This window comes from Ranitomeya imitator, chromosome 6 (assembly GCF_032444005.1).
Source record: "Ranitomeya imitator isolate aRanImi1 chromosome 6, aRanImi1.pri, whole genome shotgun sequence".
Lineage (NCBI taxonomy): Eukaryota > Metazoa > Chordata > Amphibia > Anura > Dendrobatidae > Ranitomeya > Ranitomeya imitator.
This window is the reverse complement of record NC_091287.1, coordinates 450,319,616-450,345,296: the sequence shown is the minus strand read 5'-3', so window position 1 is coordinate 450,345,296 and position 25,681 is coordinate 450,319,616. Positions and strand designations below refer to the sequence as shown.

The 25,681-nt window shown below is 43.1% G+C and overlaps 1 protein-coding gene across 1 annotated transcript in view; it reads right to left on the bottom strand.

Annotated features, from left to right (window-relative positions):
* The window catches only part of SLCO5A1 (solute carrier organic anion transporter family member 5A1), a 172,725-nt gene that overhangs the window by 34,572 nt on the left and 112,472 nt on the right, over positions 1 to 25,681 (bottom strand). The window contains exons 3-5 of the mRNA XM_069731460.1: positions 23,011 to 23,143; positions 15,107 to 15,333; positions 13,696 to 13,860 (exon numbers count right to left, since the gene is read on the bottom strand). Coding sequence (XP_069587561.1) covers positions 13,696 to 13,860; positions 15,107 to 15,333; positions 23,011 to 23,143 — 525 coding nt within the window. The remainder of the gene's footprint in view (positions 1 to 13,695; positions 13,861 to 15,106; positions 15,334 to 23,010; positions 23,144 to 25,681) is intronic.

The window sequence follows — 25,681 nt, the reverse complement described above, 5'->3', positions numbered from 1 at the left end:
GTCAGTGAAAAACGGACAGTACATGGATGGCATCTGGGTGCTGTCTGATTTTTCCCATGGATCCATAGACTTGCATTGGCGAGTTTGATCCAACAATTGGAGCAATATCAGATGAGTCTCTGTGCTTTTGTGCAGACCACTCGGGCAGAAGAGAAAAACGGACACGTGAGCTACCTCATGGATTATCATAGGTATCAGTGCTGTTTGTGGTACTCACAGAAGTTATGTCTGAATGAGACCTTGGTATGTAAAGAAATTTGCAAAGTTTTTCCATTTTTTCTTAGCTTATACCTAAACTAAAATGCTGAGGATACAATTTTGGGGCTCAGTGAAGTTAGTTGCAGCTTATCTGATATCAAGATGGTTTTCTATCTGAAGCCATGATGTAGATATATAATGACATCACCATCTATCTCAGTTATATGTGAAGGCCCCTTTCAGATGGCAGCATTTTGGCTTATAAATACTGATGTAAAATACCAAGGCTGAAGACCAAATCAAAATGCCGTAATCTCAAGATAAATCTGTTATCGCTCAAACAGGACCAGCTGCATGTGATCTTGTCTCATACCATAGCTATGCCGTCTGGTAGCGAACACAAATGATGTTACTAGCGGCTCCCAGACATACTGGCTGTATAAATAGAACACCCACTATACTGCGACATGATAATACATTTGGATTATGCACAGAGATATTTCTCAAGGACAAAGCACTCGGATCTCCAGGAGGACACAGCACTGCGCGGTCCGGCCTGTGAATATTCTGCAGTAACGCACGGACAGAAAGTCACCTTATGCTAAAAATATTCCATTCTTAACCTGTTTAAACATCGGATCCCCTATGCGTCATCCCCCGGCTGAATATCTACTTTCTAGAAATGCTGCTGCTTATTTATAGCCGTGATATGAAATCCACTAAAAGCTTTCATTGTGCTCTAGTCTTTAATGCAATGCATTAAGGGGCTTACAGTCTTCCCTGGCACAGAAACCGCAATGTACTATAAGGATCATTGATTTTCCATAAATCACTGACAAGTACGGAACAAAACATCTATTGTTATAATAAGGGGCATGAAACCAGTGATAATATTCAATAATTTACACGTATTCTTCAGTTTTTGCCTTTTTCCAGGTGTAAAATATTCATGTCTTGGACATTTGAGTAGATAAAGTATTTGTCTGACTCTGAATATTATATAAAATGCGTTAAGCGCATTATCACATCAATCAGATACAACTAGACATACCGGGTGGTTACTGACACTTTCAGCTATTTGCCTTAATGTAATCTCAACTCAAGCGAAACAGACGTACAAATGCAATATAGCATCGCAGTCATTACGCTCCTCCAGCTCCAGACACAAAGTGCAATTTGCTGCACCACTCGCTCAACCTACAAAAATGTGTTAATTGGCCTCCAACTGCAATATGATAGGAAATAATAGCATTGTACCTCCTGTCATGGGAAAGGAAGACCTTTCTACTCATCCCTTCCATTCTCATCCTTTCATCTCTCCTCCACGGGGATCCATCAGCAGAAATGTAAATACTATTACTGGTTATTTGCAGGATATATGCAATTCAAAATAATATTCAAGAAATGTATATGAATCACTACTCCGCAAATGCAATACCCACCAACCTCATTACAGACACCCATGAAAAATAAGACCTACCTAAAGAAAAAAAAAGCCCTTGCATGATTTTACAGGCTTTTTTGGAGTATGATTAAAATATAAGCCCTACTCCAAAAATAAATCGAACTGGGCTATTTCTCATGGTCCCCACTCTCTTTGGGGCCCCCAGCATTTCTATTCCGAGATAAAGACTGATTAAGGACACAAAAAGAGCACAGCAAGGTAAAAAAAAAATTTTGACTACCACTTGCTTATTTACTGTGACTTTTTTACAACAGAGTATTTTTTTACCTTGCTGTGCTCTTTTTGTGTCTTCAGGTTTCTTGGTGGTGTGAACGAGTTCCTACAGACTTGTCCACTGTGCAAGTAGCCCATGTGTTTTTGGTTCTATGATTGTTTTCTTGTTTTTACAAGACTGGGAGTCCACCACTCCTCTGTGGGCCATTTGCTCTGAAGCTGCTTCATCTAGTATGTCCTCATGGATATTGTCTCTATGAACCCTGCTTATACAGGTACTATACAGGTGATCAGGTTTTTACATACATCAGATAGGGATTATATACATTAGACAGGACTGCTCTATTATGGGTATACCTTGACGATTGGTGGAGCAGCTTAATATACATTTTTTTGCAAAAAAAAAATGTATTAACTAAATACCCTGTTTTTTTTTCATTTTTTGACTACCACTTGCTTATTTACTGTGACTTTTTTACAACTTGTGTGTGATATAGGAATAGGGAAGGAGGCCAACGGGGACTACAGAGACTACAACCACACATCTATGTGCTTCATATCGGTGGGCTGGGCTGTTTCAGCACTAAGTGCACGCCTCTCCAACTAGTTATAGTAATTGAAATATGTGGCATTACCAGATTATAATTCACAAAGAACATATACAAGTACTGTATTACACTTGTATAGGTGACATGTAATCATACATTTATTCCGCTTTCAAATACGAATACATTTGCAGAACCCTGATCCATCAGCAACCTCGCTAAGTCCGTGGCCACCGAACCAAAGCCCTGTGAACCTCCTACCTGCTCCCATTCCATGCAGTTCTTCTGATTAGTAGGCCAAGCATGGCATCTACATTGCGGTGTGCCGCACTCGTGATATTGGACCAGTATCCTGTGAATCTTTCCAACTCTACTTTCCATTATAAACTACAAAGCCTCTTTTGCTTTTTATCAGCAGATAATGTAGGCGTAAGACTCTTGGTAATAAAGTCGAGGCTGAAGATCCGGTTTAATTAAAAAACTACATGTCCTGTTATTATTTCCAGTCGTACATATTGCTAGCCATTTCCAAGAAAATGTCAACATTTATTATAGGGGTTTGATATTTAAGACTCGGTAACGATTCAAAATGAAAGATTTGTTTGGCTAAAATAATTGCTGTGCCATTTGTGACAGCAATGCTTAATATACAAACACAACGCCCTGGGTGATTACAGCCCGGCATTCTTCTGTGATTACTGCTGCAGAATGAAGTTGTCTGCGCTTGCATTTTTCACATTCGACAGAAGAGACCAGATGTAAACATCTATAGGGTAATCAAAGCACAATAATCTGCTCACCAAGTGGACGCTGCACATTCTCACACAAGCTCACACTAGGTTCTAAACGTTGTAACCTAACGGAAACTCCTAAAGTCATGGAACATTTCAGAGAATTTTTTATATTCTATAAGATCACTAAGGGGGATGAATAATCAGTTAATACGTTAATTAAATTATGTTTTTATTAGAAACCTATTCAAAATATTGTCACTGTGCACTTTCTTATCTGCTTATTAATGTAACTATTTAGCTTTGCTGTGTAGAATGGGACAGCATCATCAGAGGCAGGGCATTACTGGCAGTACTGTTGTACTGCTGGAAGCTTAAAGAGGTTGTCCAAACCCAAAATCTAAATTTTTTTTATGCTAATCTGTGCTGCATTGTGATATACAAAACCCCAATAAATTTAGGTTTTTGTTTCTCTTCTTCGCGCCTCCTAAATTTCATTTCATTACCCTGCTCCCATTTTGTTTATCTGCGGCTCTACCAAACTTGAGAGCTCCGTGTGCTTTATTATCTAACCTCACAGGCAGAGCTGGCACCGCTTGGCAGGGGTCGGTATTGGGACCTGTTCTCTTCAACATATTCATTAATGATCTGGTAGAAGGTTTACACAGTAAAATATCGATATTTGCAGATGATACAAAACTATGTAAAGCAGTTAATACAAGAGAAGATAGTATTCTGCTACAGATGGATCTGGATAAGTTGGAAACTTGGGCTGAAAGGTGGCAGATGAGGTTTAACAATGATAAATGTAAGGTTATACACATGGGAAGAAGGAATCAATATCACCATTACACACTGAACGGGAAACCACTGGGTAAATCTGACAGGGAGAAGGACTTGGGGATCCTAGTTAATGATAAACTTACCTGGAGCAGCCAGTGCCAGGCAGCAGCTGCCAAGGCAAACAGGATCATGGGGTGCATTAAAAGAGGTCTGGATACACATGATGAGAGCATTATACTGCCTCTGTACAAATCCCTAGTTAGACCGCACATGGAGTACTGTGTCCAGTTTTGGGCACCGGTGCTCAGGAAGGATATAATGGAACTAGAGAGAGTACAAAGGAGGGCAACAAAATTAATAAAGGGGATGGGAGAACTACAATACCCAGATAGATTAGCGAAATTAGGATTATTTTGTCTAGAAAAAAGACGACTGAGGGGCGATCTAATAACCATGTATAAGTATATAAGGGGACAATACAAATATCTCGCTGAGGATCTGTTTATACCAAGGAAGGTGACGGGCATAAGGGGGCATTCTTTGCGTCTGGAGGAGAGAAGGTTTTTTCACCAACATAGAAGAGGATTCTTTACTGTTAGGGCAGTGAGAATCCGGAATTGCTTGCCTGAGGTGGTGATGGCGAACTCAGTCGAGGGGTTCAAGACAGGCCTGGATGTCTTCCTGGAGCAGAACAATATTGTATCATACAATTATTAGGTTCTGTAGAAGGACGTAGATCTGAGGATTTATTATGATGGAATATAGGCTGAACTGGATGGACAAATGTCTTTTTTCGGCCTTACTAACTATGTTACTATGTTAGTGTCCAGCCCCGCCCTCTGCCCAACCATTGCACACTCACTGGCTGTCAGTATCTGCACCTGCGCTGACCTCTGTCATCACCCCAATATTGGAAGTAGCAGAGCAGTGATTCTGTGCCCTCGTCTGTGGAAAGCAGCACAATCACTGCACTCCACACCACATCCACAGTGGTCATAGAGCCTCACATCTCCACACCACATCCTCAGTGGTCATAGAGCCTCACATCTCCACACCACATCCTCAGTGGTCATAGAGCCTCACATCTCCACATCACATCCACAGTGGTCATAAGAGCCTCACATCTCCACACCACATCCACAGTGGTCATAGAGCCTCACATCTCCACATCACATCCACAGTGGTCATAAGAGCCTCACATCTCCACATCACATCCACAGTGGTGATAGAGCCTCACATCTCCACATCACATCCACAGTGGTGATAGAGCCTCACATGTCTCCACATCACATCCACGGTGGTGATAGAGCATCACATCTCGACATCACATCCACAGTGGTCATAGAGCCTCACATCTCCACATCACATCCACAGTGGTGACAGAGCCTCACATCTCCATACCACATCCACAGTGGTGACAGAGCGTCAAATGTCTTCACATCACATCCACAGTGGTGATAAAGCCTCACATGTCTCCACATCACATCCATGGTGGTGACAGAGCCAGAGCCTCATATGTCTCCACATCACATCCACAGTGGTGATAGAGCATCACATGTCCCCACATCACATCCACAGTGGTCATAGAGCCTCACATCTCCACATTACATCCACAGTGGTGACAGAACATCACGTCTCCACATCACATCCACAGTGGTGACAGAGCATCACGTCTCCACATCACATCCACAGTGGTGATAGAGCATCACATGTCCCCACATCACATCCACAGTGGTCATAGAGCTTCACATCTCCACATCACATCTACAGTGGTTAAAGAGCATCTCGTCTCCACATCACATCCACAGTGGTGACAGAGCGTCACATGTCTCCACATCACATCCACAGTGGTCATAGAGCCTCACATCTCCACATCACATCCACAGTGGTCATAGAACCTCACATCTCCACATCACATCCACAGTGGTCATAGAACCTCACATCTCCACATCACATCCACAGTGGTGACAGAGCATCATGTCTCCACATCACATCCACAGTGGTGACAGAGCGTCACATGTCTTCACATCACATCCACAGTGGTGATAGAGCCTCACATGTCTCCACATCACATCCACAGTGGTGACAGATCATCACATCTCCACATTACCCCTAACATAGGAATACTGTGAAGTGAATAGTCATGTGTGTGCAAGAGTGTAAATACATATGTATGTGTGTATCTACATATATATCACATAATACACTTCAGCTGCTGTCTATAGTCTACAGCAGGGGTGGGGAACCTCAGGCCCCAGGGCCATTTACGGCACTCGATGACCTTTTATCAGGCTCCCCTCGAGCAGATTCTCAGGGACCGCATTCTTTGGCAGGGTGGTGTATTTTGATAACAACCAGCTCATTAAATTTCTTCTTGCTCTGTTAGCACACACACGCAATGTTCAATACTGAACACTGAAGGGCATGCAATGAAATATTACATCCTGAAACCAGTGCCATAGTCAGGATGTACTTTGTGGGTAGAGTTTGTACGGCCCCCGAAGGATGGTATAAATATCCAAATGGCCCTTGGCAGAAAAAAGATTCCCCACCCATGGTCTACAGTATAACTTCACAACCAAACAAGACATTATAAAATTGCACCCTTTAGTGCCTGGCATATGGAGCTTATTGTCCAGCTTTGCATTAACTAAATAAATAAGTAGAAAAAATGACTTGGGGGTCCTCACTATTTTTGATATCCAGCCAAGGTAAAGTGGGCAGTTGGAAGCTGATATTATCAGGCTGCGAAGGTCCCTAGTTATTGGGCCCTTCCCACCCTAAAAATACAAGCCCACAACCGCCCCAGAAATAGCACATCACATTAGATGTGCCAATTCTGGCACTTAGCCATGGTTCTTCTCAATTGCCCTTGTGCGGTGGCAATCAGGGTAATAGTTTATAGGGCCGATATCAGCTGTGATTTTTCAGCTGGTATCGATCCCTGGGTTTAGAAATGGAAAGGTGTCTATCGGACACCCCCATTACTAGCCCAGTAATAAAATGGAAAAACACACATAAAAATTCTTTATTGAATTAAACACTGCCTCGTTCACCACTTTAAAAAAAAAAGAAAAAATCCCACGCAGGTCTGACGCAGTTTACGATACCTAAATCTAATGTAGTCCAGCAAATCTGACAAACAAAGTCTATCAAGCCTGGTTCTGACACAGCGACAGTAATCTATAGTGGGAAAAAAAAAGTATTAGTCAGCCACCAATTGTGCAAGTTCTCCCACTTAAAATGATGAGAGAGGCCTGTAATTGACATCATCTCACAACTATGAGAATCAAAATGAGAAACCAAATCCAGAAAATCACCTTGTCTGATTTGGCAAGATTTATTTAGCAAAATATGGTGGAAAATAAGTATTTGGTCATCTAAAAACATGCAAGATTGCTGGCTCCCACAGACCTGTAACTTCTTCTTTAAGAGGCCCCTCTGTCCTCCACTCATTACCTGTAGTAATAGCACCTGTTTGAACTTGTTATCAGTATAAAGGACACCTGTCCACAACCTCAAATAGTCACACTCAAAACTCCACTATGGTGAAGACCAAAGAGCTGTCCAAGAACACCAGAAACAAAATTGTAGCCCTGCACCAGGCTGGGAAGACTGAATCTGCAATAGGCAAGCAGCCTGGTGTGATCAAATGAATTGTAGGAGCAATAATAAGAAAATGGAAGACATACAAGACTACTGATAATCTCCCTCGATCTGGGGACTCCACGCAAGATCTCACTCCGTGGGGTCAAAATGATCACAAGAACGGTGAGCAAAAATCCCAGAACCACACGGGGGGACCTAGTGAATGGCCTGCATTGAGCTGGGATCACCGTAACAAAGATTACCATCAGTAACACACTATGCCGCCAGGGACTCAGATCCTGCAGTGCCAGACGTGTCCCCCGCTTAAGTCAGTACATGTCCAGCCCCGTCTGAAGTTTGCTAGAGAGCATTTGGGTTATCCTGAAGAGATGTTGGTAGAAACAAAACTCGTCGTGTTTGGAGGAGACAGAATGCTGAGTTGCATCCAAAGAACACCATTCCGACTGTGAAACATGGGGGCGGCAACATCATGCCGCCATGTTGATGTTTTTGGCTTTTCGCTTGGCAACACGGACTTTCAACTCCCTCCAAAGGTTTTCTATAGGGTTGAGATCTGGAGACTGGCTAGGCCACTCCAGGACCTTGAAATGCTTCTTATGAAGCCACTCCTTCGTTGCCTTGGCGGTGTGCTTTGGATCATTGTCATGTTGAAAGACCCATCCACGTTTCATCTTCAATGCCCTTGCTGATGGAAGGAGGTTTGCACTCAAAATCTCACGATACCTGGCCCCATTCAATCTTTCATGTACCCGGATCAGTCGTCCTGGCCCCTTTGCAGAGAAACAGCCCCAAAGCATGATGTTTCCACCACCATGCTTTACAGTAGGTATGATGTTTGATGGATGCAACTCAGTATTCCTTTTTCCTCCAAACACGACAAGTTGTGTTTCTACCAAACAGTTCCAGTTTGGTTTCATCAGACCATAGGACATTCTCCCAAAACTCCTCTGGATCATCCAAATGCTCTCTAGCAAACTTCAGACGAGCCCGGACATGTACTGGCTTAAGCAGTGGGACACGTCTGGCACTGCAGGATCTGAGTCCATGGTGGCGTAGTGTGTTACTTATTGTATGCCTTGTTACATTGGTCCCAGCTCTCTGCAGTTCATTCACTAGGTCCCCCCGCGTGGTTCTGGGATTTCTGCTCACCGTTCTTGTGATCATTCTGACCCCACGGGGTGGGATTTTGCGTGGAGCCCCAGATCGAGGGAGATTATCAGTGGTCTTGTATGTCTTTCATTTTCTAATTATTGCTCCCACTGTTGATTTCTTCACTCCAAGCTGGTTGGCTATTGCAGATTCAGTCTTCCCAGCCTGGTGCAGGGCTACAATTTTGTTTCTGGTGTCCTTTGACAGCTCTTTGGTCTTCACCATAGTGGAGTTTGGAGTCAGACTGTTTGAGGGTGTGCACAGGTGTCTTTTTATACTGATAACAAGTTTAAACAGGTGCCATTACTACAGGTAATGAGTGGAGGAAAGAGGAGACTCTTAAAGAAGAAGTTACAGGTCTGTGAGAGCCAGAAATCTTGATTGTTTGTTTCTGACCAAATACTTATTTTCCACCATAATATGCAAATAAAATGTTAAAAAAACAGACAATGTGATTTTCTGGATTTTTTTTTCTCAGTTTGTCTCCCATAGTTGAGGTCTACCTATGATGTAAATTACAGACGCCTCTCATCTTTTTAAGTGGTGGAACTTGCACTATTGCTGACTGACTAAATACTTTTTTGCCCCACTGTAGATGTCTCTCATCCTGATATATATCCCCCATCCTGCGCCTATCCTGGTATATATGTCTCCCATCCTAGGCTCGTCCTGGTATATATATCCCCCATCTTGGTATATATGTCCACCAAACTGGTACATATGTTGCACTTCCTGGGCCTATCCCGATATGTATGTCTCCCATCTTGGTATATATCCAGAATCCGTTCTTTCCTCAACCGTCAATCTACTAAAATGCTTGTGCATGCCCTCATCATCTCCCGCCTTGAAAACTGCAACATCCTTTTCTGTGGCCTCCCTGCTAACACCCTTGCACCTCTCCAGTCCATCCTTAACTCTGCTGCCCGACTAATTCATCTCTCTCCTCGCTACTCCTTCGCTTCCCCCCTCTGCAAATCTCTTCACTGGCTCCCATTGCCTCAGCGTATCTAGTTTAAATTACTAATACTAACCTACAGAGCCATCCATAACCTGTCTCCTCCATATATCTCTGAACTAATCTCCCGATATCTTCCCTCACGTAATCTCCGGTCCTCCCAAGACATCCTTCTCTCCTCCACACTTATCCTCTCCTCACCCAACCGCCTCTAAGACTTCTCCCGAATATCCCCCATCCTCTGGAATTCTTTGCCCCAACACGTCCGACTATCAACCACATTCGGATCCTTCAGACGGAACCTGAAAACCCATCTCTTCAGGAAAGCATACAGCCTGCACTGACCCTGCTGCCTCCTCACCACTACCGGAGCTACCGCCTCACCAACACCGGAGCTGCCACAACCCCCCAACCTATTGTCCTCTTCCCCACCATCCTGTAGAATGTAAGCCCGCAAGGGCAGGGTCCTCGCCCCTCTGTATCAGTCTGTAATTGTTAGTTTGCTTACTGTAAGTGATATCTGTAATTTGTATGTAACCCCTTCTCAAGTACAGACAGCACCATGGAATCAAGGGTGCTATATAAATAATAATAATATGTTGCATATCCTGGTATATACGTATAATATATGTTTCCCATCATAGTATATATGTCTCCCATCCTGGGCCCATGCTCGTGTATATGTCTCCCATCCTGATATACCATCCTGATATACATGTTCCACATCCTGGGTCCATCCTAGTATATATTTTTCTTTTTCTTTTACTGCTCTGTAGCGCATTAAAAAAATCAATTCTACTCACCTTGGAAACTACATGCTGACAGTAGAAGGTGTTACATAAATTACATAATGAATATGGCTGCAAGTATTTATCAAGTTTAACCAAAGGATGTGAGATGATGTGGATAAATATGAGTGAGAGGGCTAAATACAACTTGTACCTCTAATGGTATGTTCACACGTTGCGTTGTTGTAGCAAAAAGCAGTATTTTACTATATCAGCAAAGTGAATGAGATTTGTGAAATCTGAATACGATAATTACGGTATATTTCTTTGCGGTTTTGAAGCAGTTTAAAATCTGAAGCAGGTCAATTGTTTCAGCGTTTTTACAGCATTTTTGATCCACTGAAAACAACGGGGGGAAAAAAGCATCAAAAACACATATTAAACCGTCTTGTGTCTGGAGACAAGCATTATTTAATTTTTGTACTTTATTAAAAAACAAATTTATATATATATATATATATATATATATATATACATATATATATATATATATATATATATATATATATATATATTATCCAGAAAAGTCACACATACAGTATCTATACTTATTTTTGGGGGGTTTAATGAAGAGCGTATAAATTGATCTTTCTTTAAGGTTTAAGGTAAACCTCCAATCTAGATGGAAGAACAATTCTCTTGAAGTAGAACAAAATATATTTATCCAGAATTCTGAAAAGTCCTCACTATGTCCTTCTCTGTCAAGTTGATTTATTTCCGTTTTGGAAGTGCTGGATAAGGACCAATTTGGCTGACATTACAGATTTCACAAAAGATGCCACTTAGTATTCCCATATCCCAAGATATAAATCTGCTCATATATTGTTTAATACTGAAACAGACATAACCAAAATAGCTTAAAGGGACCCTGTCAGCAGGATTGTGCTCAGTAACCTACAGACAGTGTCAGGTCGGCGCCGTTATACTGATTACAATGATACCTTGGTTGATGAAATCCATCTTGTGGTTGGTGCTTAAGGTACCTTCACGCATAACGATATTGTTAACGATATCGTTGCTATTTGTGACGTAGCAACGATATCGTTAATTAAATCGTTATGTGTGACAGCGACCAACGATCAGGCCCCTGCTGGGAGATCGTTGGTCGCTGAATAAAGTCCAGAACTTTATTTCGTCGCTGGACTCCCTGGAGACATCGCTGGATCGGCGTGTGTGACACCGATCCAGCGATGTCTTCACTGGTAACCAGGGTAAACATCGGGTAACTAAGCGCAGGGCCGCGCTTAGTAACCCGATGTTTACCCTGGTTACCATGCTAAAAGTAAAAAAAAACAAACACTAGATACTTACCTACCGCTGTCTGTCCTCCAGCGCTGCGCTCTGCACTCCTCCTGTACTGGCTGTGAGCCGGAAAGCAGAGCGGTGACGTCACCGCTCTGCTTTCCGGCTCCCAGACAGTACAGGAGGAGAGCAGAGAAGCAGAGCGCAGCGCTGGAGGACAGACGGCTGTAGGTAAGTATGTACTGTTTGTTTTTTTTTACTTTTAGCATGGTAACCAGGGTAAACATCGGGTTACTAAGCGCGGCCCTGCGCTTAGTTACCCGATGTTTACCCTGGTTACCGGCATCGTTGGTCGCTGGAGAGCGGTCTGTGTGACAGCTCTCCAGCAACCAAACAGCGACGCTGCAGCGATTCGGATCGTTGTCGGTATCGCTGCAGCGTCGCTTAATGTGAAGGGGCCTTTAATCTTTTTTTGTAGTTTTGAGTTAATGATATGCTCGTACTCCGGGGCGGCCTGTGGGGGGGCGTCTTCATGTGGTGCTCTGATTATGTATTCATAATGCAGACTGCTGATAGGTCACTGATCCCTCACTGACCTGCCCACTAGTTTACATATGAATATTTTATGTATTTAAAAAAAATTCCTTCTGTAGGCAGGTGGCGGAGCCTAATCGCATGTGTAATGTGCATTTAATTATTCTTTTTGATGGTATCCATAAATTCCTAAAAAAAAAAAAAATAGCTGTAAAATCGCACCAACTTTGCCTGCGCAGTAGCAGCTATCGGCGATCCGATAGCTGCTACTGTGCAGGTGCCGCCATCTTGTTAGAAAAAAAAATGGCCTCTTCCAAGATAGCGCTGCTTGCGCCTGCGCAGTAGAATTTATTGGATCGCTGATAGATGCTACTGCACAGGCGCGGTCAGCGCCATCTTAGTGGACACAATTTTTTTTCCAGCAAGATGTCGCCGCCGATGTATATTACTGTGCAGGCAGCGCCATCTTGGAGGGGGGGGGTTTCTCTAGCAAGAAGGCGCTGCCGGCACCTGCGCAGTAGATGCAATTAGATCACCAATAGCAGCTACTGCGCAGGCACTGCTGGGGCCATTTTCAAACTGACTTTCTTTTTCAGGAATTTATGGGTACCATTAAAAATAATAATTAAATGCACAATATGGATGTGATCATGGTGCAGCGCAGGCACCGCCACCTGCCTGCAGAATGGGATTTTAAAATATATATATATAGTAGACTGTGAGCCGTCGTGGGCAGGGTCCTCTCTCCTTCTGTACTTGTGTGTGCCTTGTATTGCTCATGTTTATTGTACTTGTCTATGTATGCCCCCTTTTTTCACATGTAAAGCGCCATGGAATAAATGGCGCTATAAAAATGAATAATAATAATAATAATACTCATTATGTAAACTAGGGGGCAGGTCAGTAAGGGATTAGTGACCTTTCATAAGCCATCAGAATTAATACCTAATCAGAGCACCACATGAAGACCCCCACAGGCCGCCCCGGAGCACGGGTATATCATTAACTAAAAACTACAAATAAAAATTACACAACAACCACAAGACGGATTTCATCACCAGGTATCATTGTAATCAGCATAACGGCGCCGACCTGACACTGTCTGTAGGTTACTGTGCACAATCCTGCTGACAGGTTCCCTTTAAGTGAAAATGTAAAGGTTTTTACTAAAGAAAATACTGTGTCATTTTCAGGTGCGTTTTTATTTTATTTTTTTGGGAAATGCTCTTTAAAGAGAAAGACCTGTTTGTTCATGTGCTTCTTAATCTAGTATTTAAGAGCTGATAAACTAATCTAGGAGTAGCCAAGAAAGATATTTTACAAATATGGCATCAATTAGTTAGAACCCTTTTAACAAATTACCGTACTTACCATTTCACGTAAATTCTTTACAACCCTTAAGTAAATGATGCCTTTATCAATCATTTCATTAACAAAGTCCAGTTCCTACTGTAATTGACATGCACCAGTAGCATGATCTTACCAGTGTAGATGCTGGCACTGGAAGCTGGGATGCCAAACTGAGACTCGATGAACTTGGGAATGAAGGTAATAAAAGCGGTGACAATGGCACTCTCAGCAGTGTATGACAAACTCACAAAAAGGAAAGTCATGTTGCTTAAAATTCTGACTGCTGCTCTTGGAAGGTCTAAAAATGACAAGATATGAAGTTTATAGAAAATGAATGGAAAAATAAAACAATATATGCAGGATCCCTGAAATGATGGGAGTGTAATGGATTTCCTCGCAAGAGTTTTGTCACCAAGTTGGCAAGTCACACATTATTGTAGGTAATTGTCAAATATACAGGAAAGGCTCAATTTATTTAATCTCTCTGAAAATAATTGATTGCTCGCTAATACACATGTTGAAACTTACCGCAAACAGCAGTTATACTATGATCCCTACAACCTCTGTACCTATCGCTAACAAACTGCTATCTGAGAAAGGTCAAGGCAACGTGAATTCCTCAGCAAAGTCCAATGGTTCACTTCTGGAGAGGAACCTTATTCCATGTGTGAATATTAGGGTATAAGTTACCTAGATGAAACAAAAATCAATGCTAACAAGAAAATGCATCACCAGGTTCTTGCTTGAGCCAATGGTCAGTGCCCATTTGTCTTACAAGTTCAGATTATTGAGTCAAAGATCTATCAACAACCATTAGCAGAAAAATCAATAGATGATTGAACAATCCCTTTATGTTGGAAGAGTTCCCTAATAATTATAGTGGTACAGAGATTTCTACTACTGGGATCCCCAGCGCTTAGGGTCAATCTGTATGGAAATCCAGCAACAAGGATTCAATTCATCAGCAGTACTGACTCAAGAGAATTTAAAAGGGTAGCCCAAATTCAGCCGTTCATAACCTATCCACTAAAATGCCTTGTTAGAATGGAGCGGTGGCCACACGAATGCCAAGGCTCCATTTAATGTCTATGGAACGTCTGGAGAGCTAAATACTTTGTGGGTGGGATGTGATCCTTTGTTTTATTTGCAGTCAAGTAGATATTAGTTCAAGGGATCAGTGGGGATCACAGTGATCACTCGGTGATAACTTGGCAAGTTGTGAAAATCCCTTTAATCGCTGCACCGTGTAATTAGTGGACGGTCTTTGTGGTGCAGGGATATGTCAATCCTCTAGAACCAGACAGACTCCTTGTAGCTGATCTTTACTTTGGGTAATAAATGAAGGTCTTGATCACTAGGAGCTCCCACCTCTATGGGCTTAACATTTCTCACAGGTGATAATCGCATTTTCCTCATATCTTGCCCCATGACAATTAGAAATCTCTTGAGCAATAATATCAAAGATTTTTTTTTTAACCAAAGCCAATGAGGAGTTAGGAATGTAATAAAACGTACAAATAATGACATCACTGATGTTACTTTACCTCTAAAATTCTGTCCAAACCCTATGGATGGGCCAACAGCCGTATCGGCTTTCATTGTTTGGCCAGATTTCTCTTTCATCACATCATCATCACTGGAAACATCATATGAGTTACTTTTCTTTTTCTTCTTTTTCTTCTTCTGTCGAGGAGGAAGCTTCTTTGGAAAGGTAAACATTGGAAATATGACAAGTAACATGGCCATAGCACAGAGTAGAAACCCACTCCACCTGCAAGCAGAAAGTGAGATCAGTATACTAATGCCCAGATGTTTGGGTCAGTGGAATAGTAGCAGCAGCGCGCTTCATTCAGAGCCTTTGTACCATGTTTGTGGGATGGGGAGTGTGAAGTGATCTAGTAATTGATAGGGTCCAGCCTGTCAAGTCCGTAACCCAAAATAGCAAGCTAGCCCTTATCCATAGGGCATTTTCTGATTACATGGGGTCCAACACCACTGAGAACACGGATTTGACCCATGAAAACAGCCTATATTTCATGGAGCGGTAGTGCGCATGATCGACCGCCGCTACATTCATTATCTATGAGACTGATGGAGAAAGCCAAGTACAATGCTCGGCTATTTCTAGTACTACTGTATAGACTGTGAATGCAATGGAGGTAGAGATGGCAAATTGCTGCTCCATTCTATACGGGGCTCTGCAGACCCCCGTTCTCATGGTTCCAGGGCCCCCTTCCCAGGATCTTTGGGGCTCTCAGCATTCAGAACCCCTAGCAATCAGCAGGTTATGCTGTATTCTCAGGACAGGTAATAACTTACTATTTTGGGAATAACCCAATGTAACTTTTCACAACTATACAGGTAGAAGTGGGTGGAAGCAAACTGAACTGAGCAATTATTCAGGGTCCACATATCTTTGTACTCTCATGAACCATTACCCACCTCAGTAGCTGCATTATGTTATACCAGCGGTAGGTCCTTTCTGCTGTTGTAACATGGCACAGCTTGGCAGTAGGTTTAAAGAAAGGAAGGTTTATGCATCCACCATGGGGCTCTCTGTCCTGCCATGTGCTGTACTTCTAGTGGGGCTTATCTGTCAACTCTTCTTTTACATACGGTACATAAAAACATTATCCTTTTTTTTTCTTTTTCTTTGGAAGGCGGATGGCAGATGCCTTAGGACGTGTGACCCTGCTCTTTTAAGACTCTAGCAATGCCCTAGGCATTTCGCCTTCTAAACTAAGTAAAGTGTGCTTCAGTATTTCAGTATTTGATGGCCTACTTTCAGCTTTGCCTAGGGCCACACTTTGTTTAAAACTAGTCCTTTTGACAACCAAGCAAGCGTAATATTTTGCTATTTGCTTATTCCATAGTTTTGATCCTATGGCATAAAATACATAAAAGTTTCTAGACATTATACACAATGTAGGGATACCTTGCATTGAAATGTTTTTGAAGTTTCAGTTTTATATTTCAAGAATTCAAACAAACTACACCAAATGAAAAAAGAGTTGACTACGTAGTTAATGCTAATGAAAGTCGTCGATCATTACATTTTTTTTATTGATATGCTATTCCTCCCCAAAGGTGCTACAGATCCATGGGGCCTGGGTCCTGAGATCCCCACAAATCCAAACAAGACTGCTCGATCTCTTAGACTTACTACTGAGCCTGTTCACCACTCTGTCCAAGGGCCTGACCTGCAGCATATTTAGGGGGAGATGAAAAAAATAAAATGATAGGTACACTTTAAAATTTATGGTTTCTGACAATTACTGCAGCTGCTGACAGTGTAAGACAAAAAGCTAATGGTGGCTTTTCTCCTTCCCCTGAAAAGATGCTGGCGCTATATAAACTTAAAATGACAGGACCTGGAGGGGCTGGATGTAAGTAGCTGATATGTAATTTTTACTTACAGTAATTTTAAAGTTCAGTATTTCCCCGTAGTTCGTCACTCGCTATACGATAATATAAATTGAGTAAAGTTCTACTCAGCTGTTTACTGGTTTATATCAGCTTGTGAGAGATCACAAATGTCATTATCAGGACTCGCTCACACGAGTGTATCACTTGGACGAGTGCTATCTGATGTTTTATCAGGTCATTATTAGGGCTCATTCACATGAGGGTATCACTGAGACCAGTGCATGGGCGGACATACCGCCGGTTCAACCGATGCGTCTGCATCAGGGCCCGGAGGCTCCAGGGGGTCCCTGCAGGGCGGCTATTAATGAGGGCAATCTGGCAATTTTATCTGGCCCAGAGGTTCCGGGGGGGAAAGCCTGGCCAGATTGCCATAATGTGCGGCAGGCAGGGAGCAATCCCTGCATCTCTGCTGCCTGCAAGGGAAAATGGCAGCTGAGCTGCAGGAAATGGATCCATCTTGCTTCCTGCCTCACACAGCAACAGCTGAATGACATCATCATTCAGTGCCGCGGCTGTGCGAGACAGGAAGCTGCTGGAGATGGTGCGGCTTCAGGATACCGTGCGCAGAGGTAAGGTGTGTGTGTGTGTGTGTGTGTGTATGTGTATGTAGAGAGGTGCTGTGTGTGTCTCTGTGTGTGTGTACGCAGAGAGGTAAATGGTGCTGTGTGTGTGTGTGTGTGTGTGTGTAGAGAGGTAAATGGTGCTGTGTGTGTGTGTGTAGAGAGAGGTGAATGGTGCTGTGTGTGTGTGTATGTAGAGAGGTAAATGATGCGGTGTGTGTATGTGTGTGTGTGCATGCAGAGAGGTAAATGGTGCTGTGTGTGGGTGGAGGAGAGGGCAATGATGGGGGTGATGGGGCAGAAGGCAATGACTGGGTTGACAGAGAGGGCAATGATGGGAGTGATGGGGCAGAAGCCAATGATTGGGTTGACAGAGAGGGCCTTGATGGGGGACAAAGCAATGATGGGGGTGGTGGAAAGGACAATAATGGGGGTGGGGGGAAGAGGGACTGATGGAGGCGGTGTAAGGGGCAATGATGGGAGTGGTGGGGAAAAGACAATGATGGTGGTGGTGGAAAGGGCAATGATGGGGATGGTGGTGGAGGGAATTATGGAGTTTGTGGAATGAGTAATGATGGGGAGAAGACAATGATGATGGCAGTGGAAAGGACAATGATGGGGTGGTGGGTAGGAGGCAATGATGAAAGTGGTGGAATGGGTAATGATGGGGGTGGTGGTGAGGAGGAAATGATGAAGGTTGTGGAATGGGTAATGATGGGGGTGGTGGGGGAGAAGACAATGATGATGGAGATGGAAAGGACAATGATGGGGTGGTGGGTGAGAAGGCAATGATGGTGGCAGTGGAAAGGACAATGATGGAGGTGGTGAGGAGGAGGCAATGATAGAGGTGGCAGAATGGGCAATAATGGGGTGGTGGGGAGAAAGCAATGATGGAGGTGGTGAAGAGGGCAATCATGGGGGCGGGGAAAGGGCAATAATGGGATGCGGGATGAGGAGGACAATGAGGGGTGTGGGGGATTGGGATGGGAGGAAGAGGGATTTATAATGGATTTAGTAACAGGGTAGGTGGAGGAAGACGTTATTATCGATTATTATGTTTAACACAGTAAAAAGTGTACTCACTTATAATGTATAGCACAGTCCCTTAGTATATAGTGTACTCACTTACGTATAGCACAGTCCCTTAGTGTATAGTGTACTCACCTATTATGTATAACACCATCCTTAGTTACATAGTTTCCTCTTTTGTTATGTATAACACCGTTCCTTATTACACACCGTCCTCTCTATAGTATGTATGTTTGTATAATTTTGGTAATAGACATTACCACAATGAATTTTAAACAAAACAGTACAGATGCAGTTGAAGATCAGACTTTCAGCTTTCATTTGAGGGTATCCACATTAAAATTGGACGAAGGGTTTAGGAGTTTCAGCTCCTTAACATGTGCCACCCTGTTTTTAAAGGGACCAAAAGTAATTGGACAATTGACTCCAAGGCTATTTCATGGACAGGTGTGGGCAATCCCTTCGTTATGTCATTCTCAATTAAGCAGATAAAAGGCCTGGAGTTGATTTGAGGTGTGGTGCTTGCATTTGGAAGGTTTTGCTGTGAAGTAAACATGCAGTCAAAGGAGCTCTCCATGCAGGTGAAACATGCCATCCTGCGAAAACAGAAAAAACCCATCCGAGAAATTGATACAATAGGAGTGGCAAAATCTACAGTTTGGTACATCCTGAGAAAGAAAGAAAGAAAGAAAGAAAGCACTGGGGAACTCATCAATGCAAAAAGACCTGGGCGCCCACGGAAGACAACAATGGTGGATGATCGCAGAATAATCTCCATGGTGAAGAGAAACCCCTTCACAACAGCCAACCAAGTGAACAACACTCTCCAGGAGGTCGGCGTATCAATATCCCAATCTACCATACAGAGAAGACTGCATGAAAGTAAATACAGAGGGTTCACTGCACGGTGCAAGCCACTCATAAGCATCCAGAATAAAAAGGCTAGACTGGAATTTGCTAAAAAAAACATCTAAAAAAGCCAGCACAGTTCTGGAAGAACATTCTTTGGACAGATGAAACCAAGATCAACCTCTACCAGAATGATGGAAAGAGAAAAGTATGGCGAAGGCGTGGTACAGCTCATGATCCAAAGCATACCACATCACCTGTAAAACACTTCAGAGGCGGTGTGATGGCTTGGGCATGCATGGCTGCCAGTGGCACTGTCACTAGTATTTATTGATGATGTGACACAGGACAGAAGCAGCCGAATGAATTCTGAGGTATTCAGAGACATACTGTGTGCTCAGATCCAGCCAAATGCAGCCAAACTGATTGGTCGTCGTTTCATGCTACAGATGGACAATGACCCAAAACATAAAGCCAAAGAAACCCAGGAGTTTATTAAAGCAAAGAAGTGGAATATTCTTGAATGGCCAAGTCAGTCACCTGATCTCAACCCAATTGAGCAGCATTTCACTTGTTAAAGACTAAACTTCAGACAGAAAGGCCAACAAACCAACAGCAACTGAAAACTACCGCAGTGAAGGCCTGGCAGAGCATCAAAAAGGAGGAAACACAGCGTCTGGTGATGTCCATGAGTTCAAGACTTCAGGCAGTCATTGCCAACAAAGGGTTTTAAACCAAGTACTAGAAATGAACATTTTATTTAAAATTATGTAATCTGTCCAATTACTTTTGGTCCCTTTAAAAACAGTGTGGCACATGTTAAGGAGCTGAAACTCCTAAACCCTTCATCCAATTTTAATGTGGATACCCTCAAATGAAAGCTGAAAGTCTGAACTTCAACTGCATCTGAATTGTTTTGTTTAAAATTCATTGTGGTAATGTCTATAACCAAAATTAGAAAAATGTTGTCTCTGTCCAAATATATATATTTAACTGGATATATATATATGTGTATATGTATATATATATATATTTGTCGCCGGGAAAGCAGATAGCTGGGGGCCGATGTTTATAGCCTAGGAAGGGGGTAATACCCATGGAGTTTCCCAGGCTAATAAAATCAGCTCACAACTGTATACTTAGCCTTTACTGGCTAATAAGATGGGGACCCTAAAAAAAAGATGTAGGGTACCCCTATAGTTAATAACCAGCAAAGGCTATGCAGACAGCTGTGGGCTGATATTAATAGCCTAGGAAGAGGCCATGGATACTGCCCCCCGGCTAAACACATCAGCTCTCAGCTGCCCCAGAAAAGGCGCATCTCTAAGATGCACCAATTCTGGCACTTAGCCTCGCACTTCCCACTTGTCCTGTAGCAGTGGCAAGTGGGTGAAAGTTGGGGGGGGGTTGATGTCACCTTTGAATTGTCAGGTGACATCAAGTCCCAAAGTTAGTAATGTAGAGGCATCAATAAGATGCCCCCATTACTAACCCCATAGTCACATTGTATGAAAACACAGACACCCAGAAAAAAGTCCTTTAATTCAAAGAATGACACAGACTCCTTTAATAATCTTAATTAAACCATACTTACAAACACGCACATTCCCCCGATGCCCTCGTAATCTGTAAAAGAGTAAAAAAAACAAGCAAAAATATTCCTCTCCTTTCCGCAGAGATGCGGGTCTAGCTCTGCTACATCGAGATGGCAGGCTGCATGATTGCATGATGCTACCATACAGTCTGTCATCCAGCAGACACTGTGCAGCATGTGCTCAATGTCTTCCTGTGAACTCCTATTAACTATCTGACGGGACTGCCAGTGTGAGCAATTTCTGCTTGCAGTGCGATCACACAGGTCCGGCGAGTTCACAGCCAATTAACTCACTTCACCTTTCTGATGTCAGCATGAGCGCCGTGGGAAATTTTATAGTGCTGAGAGAGTTAATTGGGCATTCCAGGCCCGGCTTTTACGAGCAGTCAAAAGAGATTGTGGGAATGACTACTCGCATATCCCCACTTTGGGGGCGTGGTTTGGCAGATAAAATGTAGACCAAGTGTCTTATACAGTGTCTGTCACTGGAGGTGTGGAGGCCTCAAGTGTGTTTGCTGAAAGACAATGACCTGAGCAGGCGGACAGTTCATTTCCTGTTTGTTGTCACTTTGCGCTGGAGAAGGCTATCTTTTGTTTGCTTATGCTTAAGCAGATTTGTGAAGTTTAAAGGGAACCTGTCACCCCCAAAATCGAAGATGAGCTAAGCCCACCAGCATCAGGGGCTTATCTACAGCATTCTGTAATGCTGTAGATAAGCCCCCGATGTATCCTGAAAGATGAGAAAAAGAGGTTAGGAGTCGCGGTCTGTTCCGGGCCTCTCATCTTCTTACGATGACGTCCTCTTCTTGTAGTCATGCTGCAGCTCCGGAGCAGGAGTACTTTGTCTGCCCTGTTGAGGGCAAAGCAAAATACTGCAGTGCGCAGGCGTTGGGCCTCTCTGACCTTTTTCAGCGCCTGCGCACTGTAGTACTTTGCTCTGCCCCTAACAGGGCAGACAAAGTACGCCTGCGCCGGAGCGTGAATACAAGAAGAGGACGTCATCGTAAGAAGATGAGAGGCCCCGGACCGGACTGCGACGCCCATCGTACCGAGGCCGCCCCTGGGTGAGTATAATCTAACCTCTTTTTCTCAGAATGCTGTAGATAAGCCCCTGATGCTGGTGGGCTTAGCTCATCTTCAATTTTGGGGGTGACAGGTTCCCTTTAATAAACCTGACTGGACATTTTTATGAATCCGCTTCCAGTGCCTACCTCAAACACAGTTGAGTGAGTACAGTAACAGACTGAAAATAAATGATGCATAATCAAGCTGCAGACTACATAATATATATTTGTAGTCTGTTACCATGGAGACATCATAGAACGTGTACACGCAACCAGTAAATGGTTTCGAAGAACTCAATTTGTAAAGTTGTTGTTTTTTTTTAATCTTAAGATTCATTGGAGCCATTTTAAAATGATTATGAATGTAGCTAAAGGGAATCTGTCACCAGGTTTTCTCTACCTCATCTGAGAGCAGCATAATGTTGCTGCAGAGACCCAGATTCCAATGATGTATCACTTAAGTTACTTAGCTGTAGCATATAGCAGAACTGAGAAAGCTGACTCTGCCCACACCACAGCTTTCTGTGTACACAGTCTATTGACAGTGAGCTGCTTATCACAGGAGGGGGCATGGTAAGATGATTTGGCACAAGGCAGCTAGCCCCAGCAATGATAATCAACTAGTGATAAAATATTCATTGTAAGTAAACAACACAACACAGCCTGATAAGTAACACATCAATGAATTCAGTGTTTTGACCCATACTTCATGCTGTCCTCAGACTACATAGCAAAAGCCTGCTAACGGATTCCCTATAACAAAAGATCAGCATTTTATACTAATTGACTGCATGATTTTACTAAATGATGGAGCAATTGAAGGAATGTTCAATAGAGGATTTGTTGTATACAAAAGTCTAAAATGCATTTGTATTGGAATTTGCCCTTGGATTTGCTTCTTCTCTTTCAGCTAGTTATGGCCTTACCAGTTTCCAATGAATCGTGGGTCGCTCTGCTCAATGTTGACAACGGTGCGGGGATCAACATAAAATCCAATAAGTACTCCACCTAACAAATAGCCGGCTGCTGGACCAAGGGCACCCATGACGTACATGATTGCTGTTAAAACATAAACCAGAAGAATAGTATCAGAGCTCAAATTCATATCAAATATATAACAGAAAATAGAAAATACTACTTTCTATTACTTACTGTACCAAATAAAACAGCTCTGGTTAAGATCAAGGATGGGGAATTCATTTTCCTGAGGGGCCACATGAGAGACCGTGACAATTGTTGAGGCCGAACCAACAGGCTGAAATTAATTCTGCCCAATATTAGTATTAACATATGAATTATAACTATTATTTTATATTAATTCTATCACTTAATATTGAGCCGAATTATACAGGCCAACACCCCTACATACAGTATGAGCCCCCACATAGCCCCCATATACAGTATGAGCCACCACATAGCCCACTATATACAGTATGAGCCCACACAGTCCCCCTATATAAAGTATGAGCCCTCACATAGCCCACTATATACAGTATGAGCCCACACAGTCCCCTATATACAATATGAGCCCTCACATAGCCCACGATATACAGTATGGGCCCACACAGTCCCCCTATATACAGTATGAGCCCCCACATAGCCCACTATATACAGTATGAGCCCACACAGTCCCCCTATATACAGTATGAGCCCCCACATAGCCCACTATATACAGTATGAGCCCACATAGCCCCCATATACAGTATGAGCCACCTGTGGGCCATTGTTTTCAGACCTCTGGCTGTATCTGTCTGGGGTGGAACAGACACGGTGTCGGGCCACACTTTGCCCAGGTCTGGTTAAGATGATACATGAAAACTTCCGAAATGTTGAAATTCATTAATAAGTCATGAAGCCATGGAATCATATTTAGCTTTTTGCCTCTGAAAGAGAGGTCTCTGAAGACATTCTGAAATCATCCACAGCAAATCATACTGTCAGGAAAAAGGGCACAGAATCCAGGTCACTGCAAGGAGACTTTCAATCATCTCAGAAATAAAAATACATCATCAAACTATGACCACGGCCATGATAAGCTTTTATTTTTACCATCTGTCAAAATCGCCATATTCAGTGTCACATCTCTATTGGAAAATTGAACTTTTATAGGATTGTACTCAAATTCCAGCAAAAAAAAGATCACCAATCCCGTTAATATTTGATAACTTGCAATCTTGGTATACCGCCTTTAACGAGTTGCTTTACATAACAACTGCCTTCTACTTGTCCTCTTAGGACATAATGGATGTCATAAAAGAAAATCTGCCACTTCCACTTGGGACTTTTCTATGGCAAGAATGATAAACTGCTACCTGAGGAATAGCTAGAAGCTCCTAGTGTTATTTTATGGGGCAGGCGGACCCCAAGGCTCCAGGCCTGAGAGCGACCCTATAAATATGCCCCTGATATGTCCAGCTGCAACTATAAGGCCATGTTCACACTATGCGTTTTTAAGTGCGGAACCGCCGCGATTTTGCCACTGCGGGTCCGCAGCTGTTTTCCATGCAGGGTACAGTACAATGTTACCCTATGGAAAACAAGAACCGCTGTGCCCACATTGCGGAAAATCCCGAAAAAAAACGCGCTGAATTGCTGCGGGAAAAAAGAAGGACCATGTCACTTCTTTGTGCGGAACTGCAGCGGTTCTGCACCCATAGACCTCCATTGTGAGGTCAAACCCGCAGTAAAACCCGCAGACGAAAAAATATCTGCGGGTTTTCTGCGGTTTGTGGTGCAGAAACCGTTGCAGCAGGAAGTGCGTGGGCGGATTGTGGCTGTCCCCCCGTGCTCCAATCCCACCCCCCATGCTCCGATGCCACCCCCCCCGTGCTCCGACGCCCCCCCCCCCATGCCCTCATCTCCCCCCCCTTATACTTACCGGGCCTCCCGGTGTCCGTCCGTCCGTCTTCTCCCTGGGCGCCGCCATCTTCCAAAATGGCGGGCGCATACCCAGTGCGCCCGCCGAATCTGCCGGCCGGCAGATTCGTTCCAGGCATATTTTGATCACTGTGATAACCTCACAGTGATCAAAATAAAATAAAAAAGTAAATGACCCCCCCCCCCCTTTATCACCCCCATAGGTAGTAACAATAATAAAATAAAGAATTTTTTTTTTCCCCCACTACAGTTAGAACTAGGGTTAGGGTTAGGGTTAGGGGTAGGGTTAGGGGTAGGGTATTTTCAGCCATTTTAACCCTTACTTCCTAGCTAAAAAAACTTTCTAGCAAACACACAGACAATCTGCAGAGAAAACTGCATAAAAAACCGCATCAAAAACCGCACCAAAAAACGCACCAAAAACGCACCAAAAAACGCACCTGCGTTTTCTGCCAAGAACTGCGGTTTTTAGTGCAGAAAAAACAGCAGGGAAATCAGGAACGTGTGAACGTGGCCTAAGTCATATTTACATCTCCACTACATAGGTTGTATCTGCAGAATTGTATGGTCAGACGAGGCTTCACTCAGTGATAACAGTTCATAGCCAGGGTGTTATCAAATAATTGTGTTAAAGGGAATGTGTCATCAGAAAATGGCCTATTACTTCAATCCATTTTTTTTTTTTTTCAGAATTTGTTGTAATGTTCTTTATGCTCAGAT